The 6,192-nt window shown below is 45.4% G+C and overlaps 1 protein-coding gene and 1 long non-coding RNA gene across 2 annotated transcripts in view; both read right to left on the bottom strand.

The window, feature by feature from the left end:
- Positions 1–382, bottom strand: part of LOC101583528 (serum amyloid A-3 protein-like) — a 1,656-nt gene extending 1,274 nt beyond the window's left edge. Inside the window, exon 1 of the mRNA XM_012515509.1 lies at positions 308–382. Coding sequence (XP_012370963.1) covers positions 308–382 — 75 coding nt within the window. The remainder of the gene's footprint in view (positions 1–307) is intronic.
- Positions 383–1,900: 1,518 nt separating this feature from the next.
- LOC111817695 lies at positions 1,901–3,616 on the bottom strand. Its single transcript, XR_002821828.1, has 3 exons — positions 3,515–3,616; positions 2,852–2,946; positions 1,901–2,160 (listed from the first exon to the last, which is right to left on the bottom strand). It is a non-coding gene; the product is annotated as an uncharacterized LOC111817695 (long non-coding RNA).
- Between the last annotated feature and the right edge of the window lie 2,576 nt (positions 3,617–6,192).

Here is a 6,192-nt window from a genome sequence, read left to right as displayed (position 1 = left end):
AAAGGGGGTTGGAGATGATCCCGCCATGCCCAACAGAGGGATAAAGATGTTTTCTCCAGTCCAAAGACTTCAGCCTTTGACAGAGCCCACAGAAATAAATGAATATCATTTTACTTTTCATATTCTGGAACATGCTGAGGGAATCACGACGAGTACAGGTTTTATTCCACTTGATTCCATCTTCCTTTTGTGGCTATTTTGTCTTTGGCTACGTGAGATACGTGTGAAGAAGAGGAGAGATGGCCCCTAAGGGGTGCTTCAGTCTACAAGGTCCCTCTGTGTCACTTCACTTTAATGGCCTACTTGCCTGGATGCAGAGACTCCTGGAAGGAAGTGGATCATGGGGGTCATGCTCATCAATGGACTCATCTGTGGATGTCATGACTGCATATGCCGTTAGGAGGCGGGGCCTAGATGAGGTCACGGGGTCACTTGGGTGCTCACCTTTGGAGGTATATTTCTCACTCTTCCTCTTCCCTTTGCTCTGCTCCTGGCCCCCATGAGGTTAGCAGTTTTGTTCCACCAGCCCCTCAACCATGATGATCTGCCTTGGAGCCAGCCAGCCATGGGCTGAAACTGTGAGCCACGATCAACCTCTGCCCTTCAAGTGGGGTATGTGAGAGACTGCTGTCTCCATCGTTCTTTAGAAAGACCCAGTGAGCTTTCTGAGCAAGGTGGAGAGCACCACAGGCCGAAGGAGGCTCCAGGCTTAATGTGGTCAGTGGGCCCGCTCCATCCTCATGGGCCGAGTAAGTACAACCCAGAGTACATCTGAATGTGCAGGGCACATTTCTGAGCCTGGACAGTGTCAGAATTCCATCATCAGAGTGAACCAGGCCCAGAAAAATCCAGCATCACATGCTGTCTCTCATATGCAGAAACAAACAAAAGGCCTCAAAGTACAAGAAAGACTATCAGGGAAGCAGTAGAGGACCCGGGAGAGGACAGGGGGAAAAGGCGGTTGAAGGGAGCTGGGTAGGATTCAAGTACCATATTTACATTTATGTAACCTTCACGGTGGAGCCCACAATTTTGTAGAATATCATGCATTAATAATTGTAGCTTATAGATGAATTCAGGGAGAGGTTGATAAAGAGGACATGTCTAAGACAGATTTAAATGAAGTGGATCATCACAAGCAGAAAAAGGACTACTGCCTCCCTAAGCCCAAAACTTTCCTGCTCTCCTCGGTACAGTGCAGTGGCGCTGAGGCTCAGTGGTGTGCAGGAGAACTGAGAAAGTATCTACAGAGTGTCTAGAACGTTATAGGTGCTCAGTCATCACTTGGCTCTATGTTCTTACAAATGGAGTGCGAAAAATAGAAAAGGGAGTAAACTATGCTAGTATTAAATGAAATTTTAAAATTTTTACTGGATAACAATAAGGAGAAAAATCTGATGCATAATTCTAATGTGGATTATATAATTTTTCTGTAAGATAGTTGCTCCCAGCCTTATTTATCATACATAAAAATTAACTGAGGTGTTCTTTAAGGGCCAGAGTTCTGCGATCCACGCTCAGATTCTCTAATGTCACTTAGGGCAGGATGTCAACAGTGGCACCCGCACTTCATAAACCCTCCCTGATCCCAATTGTTCTCATGAGTGGTCCATGTTTGAAGGACATTAAAGACCAAAATATATTTGAAGTCGTGTGTGTGAGAATTTGCAAAAGATCAGAAACCAATTCTAAAAACATCCGCTCAGAGGCCACCTCAGCAACGAGTACTGTGGGATTTGCAGCAAAGCCTCAGGCATGCTGGGCAAGAGCTCTGCCACTGAGCTACACCCCCAGCGACCACGCCTGGAATTACGAGTGCTGCATTTTGATGACAAAATCTTGCCACTATAGCGAAAGGGGAGTATTTCTCTTATGGTTGGGTTCCCTTCCATCTTTCAAACTCAAGAGGACGTTCATCAGCGCAATCCATCGTGTCCTTCACTGTGAGCAGAGGAGCTGCAGTTGCCTCCCGAAGTCGCCCTGCCTGGGCACTTGCCATTTCTGAGCTTAAGCACAGGATGTGTGTTCACAATCTCTGGCTCTTATTTTGGAAACAGTTCAGCAAATGCTGAGAAGCAAGTCTACCTGGGTTAAGCCTGCTTTTCTCTGAAACTCTGTCTGGTTTCTTAAGACTCCTGCTTCCTCCATTTCTCTATGTACCTAATCACAGGACTAAGGAATACAAGTGAATTCAGTGAGTCTGTAAGGCTCTTGGTGCATACAGAAAGCCCTACTGCTTGGTAGTCACTACCACTCTGTGGATGGAGGGTGTGTTCCCTGTGCTTAACCACCTGGCAGGCAGTGGTATATTGCCCTTTTTTTTTGCACCCACACATAGAAATGAGCTGACAGAGCTCCCACAAGGGAGCACTACAATTCAGTTTGTTTTAAGAGAGCAGAGGCTTGAATTTCCTGGGAATTGTTTTCATCTGGGGGGGACCAGCGGGGGAGGTGGATGGCTCAGCCCTCAGCCCGCCCTCAAGGCAGGGCGGGGCTGGAGGGGCATGTGTAGCGGGGAATCAAACCAATGGCCCTGTGCTTTCCCAACCTTGCCCAAACAGGCACTTTAGACCTCTAAGCTATCTTGCCAGCCCCAGACACTTGAATTTCCTACCTTACCCACTCAAAATTGTGGGACTCCAAATTTGCCACCAAACTTTATGTGGATGTCCCCTTAGAGGTGTGCCAGAGGCAGCCAGAAAATCCTTGGGAGTCTGTTATAATGAACCACACACCTGTCCCATCCTTTCATGGCCTCGCAGGCTCCTTTCAGTATTGGGATGTAGTATCTGTTCAGGTGAATCATTGGGACAGAAGTGCACAGCCTCCTGCCCGTTCCCTTGACCCTTACCTTGACCAGCTTCCCTCATGAATGACAACCAGCCCTGGCCGTCAACACCCAGGATGAGAAGGCAGATGAGGAGTCCAACTGAAAACTTTATCCTGCTGCAGGGTCAAGCAAAAAACAAAGGATGATGTGTCTGGTTTACAGTGGTGATGTTTGCACAGTCTTGCATTCAGAAAATAAACCTTGCTCAACTTTATATGTAAACACACCTTTGTGGGCACACAGATGGGACTTTAGACAGCGAAATTTCTATTTTCTTTTACCTAATGAGATCTGAGAGGCTAAGACATCACAATATTGACTATTGGTATAAGTCACTTTTTATTTGACACCCTCCTCGGCACCCCATAAAAGAAGCTCTCAGTAAGACATTTGGAGATTCTGTGACTATTGTACCTTTCAGAAATATGAGATGAGATTTAAAGAAATCCATAAATTTCTGCAGAATTACAGCTCACTAAAGTGACACAGAAGCACACCACAAAATCTACCCGAAAGAATATTCACATACTCTTTGTGTTAATGAGTGGTATGTGAAGAGTGTAAATCCTACTCTTGAGAAGAGCAGATGCAGGAAGTGCATAGAGAGAAGTGGGTGCAGCCCAAGAGTGCTGCTGCAGGGAGAGCCCCTCCCAAGGGTATGTGTTGGAAAGTTGTGCATCTCACCTTGGGCCGTGTGATCTGCTGAGGTCGGGTGAAGCTACTTGCCCATGCTGCCTGCTGGGCAGGTGAGGCTGGCGTTCTATATAGCCACACTGCTCATGAGCGGACCCCTCTGCTCTCTTGCATAATCCCTCTTGTCCAAGACTCAGCACCCAGAGCTGCAGGGGTTTTGCCCCAACACAATCTAATTTTCCCAAATTGTGCAATGTGGCAACTTAGAGACATAGAGCAGGTTAGGATTTTCTGCCCAATTCCAGGCTTATTGTCAATTGGAAAAGGTTTCCTCTCTCTACACAATGTTTTACTCCAATTTTTTTTTTTAATGTCTGATTTGCTAGAAAGGCTAGTCAATATTGGGAAAAGAGATTTGGTTATGTAAAGAATGTGGAAGTACAGCATAAGTAAATAGGTTGAGCTAACTAATTACATGGCAAGGAACAGATCATAATGTTTCTAGAACCTCAGGCCAGAGTAGCTAGAAAGGCAGACAACTCAGAAAAAGAGAACTTTCAGTTACCATGTTCAGGGACCCAGGACTGGGCAAAGGATTCTGCACACCGAAGTGGATTCATGATCAGGCGTATGGACAGTCACGTGATTGGTTGAATTTTTGAGGCTGCTGTTCTCCCAGAATGTTGAACAATAGCATAGGAAGTAGCTATGAGTCATGCAGAAATGGTCTATGTTAAGATGAGCAGAAAATAGCCCTCTACCCGCTGGATTGTCTGATTTGTACACACAGGAAAAAAGCAGAGCGAGCTGGAAAAGCAGAAAAACAAGAGTGTGCTTTACTCTGAGTTTAGGGAGACTCCTAGGCAGAAGCTTCATGCAGATGCTGGGCAGAGGGTAGAATCCAGGGTCCATTCACCTGTCCTATCCCTGCCTCATCATCCAACAAGAAGAAAGGTATTATCAGCATAATCACCTGCCTGGCAAGATCCTGAGTTTGATCCTTGGTTAAAAAAAAAAGAAGAAGAAAGCATCCAAAAGAAAAAAATTCATCAGACTTTCACAAGAGAGCACATTGGCCAAGCATTGGCCGTGACTCATCCACATGGCTGCACTGACAAAGGTTCTACAATCTGAGGTACAGGATCTCAGGATAAATCCTGAGGGCATTTCACTGACCTTCTCAGACCAAAAAGCTACAACTCTTGTTGCATAGGTCCTGCTTTACCTTAGTCTTAACCATCCAGTAGAAAAGTATGAAGACGAAATATAGGAAATAAAGCCATGCTGTTAAGTTGAGCTGTGGGGGACTCAGGTCAATAATTTCTGACATTGCCAGTTAAACAGAAGACCCAATGCTATTATGGGCTACTGGACTCTTTTAGAATATTTTGCTGAGTTTACACACCTATAATATTCAATAACGGAACTTAAAAAAAAATGGGGTATAACTATGAATGTCCATTTTGTATCTGTGTATTCAAAGTGGTTGGGATAGATATATAGTTGCATTCTCTTAATGAATAGAATGATTTGTTCTAATGGTGTTTGTAAATAGGATCACAAGTCTGCATCTTGTATAGCAATTAATCACTAAGAAGAATATATGCAGTGTATTATTTGTTGAAACTGTACTTCCGATTTGATTTGAAACTGTCTAATTGCTATCTGTTTATCAATAAAACTTTGAAAAAAAAAAGAAAAAAATTCAAAGACTACTGGTGTTCCTTACAGAGGGAGGAATCAGTGTAAAAGAAAGGTAGCTCACAACATGCTAGATAGTAGAAGAGCAGAGTTTTTGTCCCCTGCAATGAATGAATCCCAAGGAAAAAAGGAGGTCAGGAGTAGAAAAGAAAGATTGCTCCTGAGAGACAAGAGGTGTCCCAGAAGCACATTGCCACCAAGGCCCTTTGGCAGGGATAATACACACAACAAGGTCACGATGTGGGTAGAATGTGGGTCAAATTACAATCAACCTATGGATTACAATTATAGATGTTTAGCTAATATTGATCCAGTAAGGAAGTCAGGCACATAGCAAGGGTCTGTGGAAAGAACAAAGGCATTTTGGGAACAGATGGGCTAGGTGCTCTGGTCACCGACCCGGGAGACTGATGTCTGTCTGGATTTCCTGGGCCGGGAGATAGCAGTCACGTTGCTGTTCACCTCAGGCAGCCATGCACCCTGGGTGTTGCATTTATACCTTGAGGCCTGGCCTTCAGCGCGTGCACTTCCGGCCTCACTTGTACTGCGTCTCTCTCCTGCAGACTCCTTCACGGGCCTAGTCTGGTCTGACAGCCTCATTATTTCCACCTAACCTAGCTGCCTGTGATGGAATGATGTGTGTGTCACAAGGCGGAGATGATGAGGGAGGACAGCAGACCTGGTCCTCTCGCGGTGGAGCCTGATGGTTGGATGCCGTTTATTTTACAGTGCCTTTACAAGTCCTCCTCTGTTTACTTTTTGCTCAGTTTTGAGGGCACTCGAGTGCCTGCTCTGGCTAGGCCTGGTGTTGATTCTATCAAGGGTAGCTGGATGTCTGAGCCTGAACTGTAAGCAGTACTGTGATCTAGAATTCCAAACTTCCTCCTGCTGAGCACAGACCAACATGCTCCTTAGCTCATGATTGGCACAGAAATGGCAGAATATGCAGATGCCAGCCCCAAAAGTCCAGGAGCTGGGTTTGCTTTCAAGAAGAAATAAGAGGCTGGGGGGCCTGGGAGAGAGCTCAG

Source organism: Octodon degus, unplaced genomic scaffold (assembly GCF_000260255.1).
Source record: "Octodon degus isolate 3935 unplaced genomic scaffold, OctDeg1.0 scaffold00067, whole genome shotgun sequence".
Classification (NCBI taxonomy): Eukaryota; Metazoa; Chordata; class Mammalia; order Rodentia; family Octodontidae; genus Octodon; species Octodon degus.
This window is presented reverse-complemented; position numbering and strand designations above follow the sequence as displayed.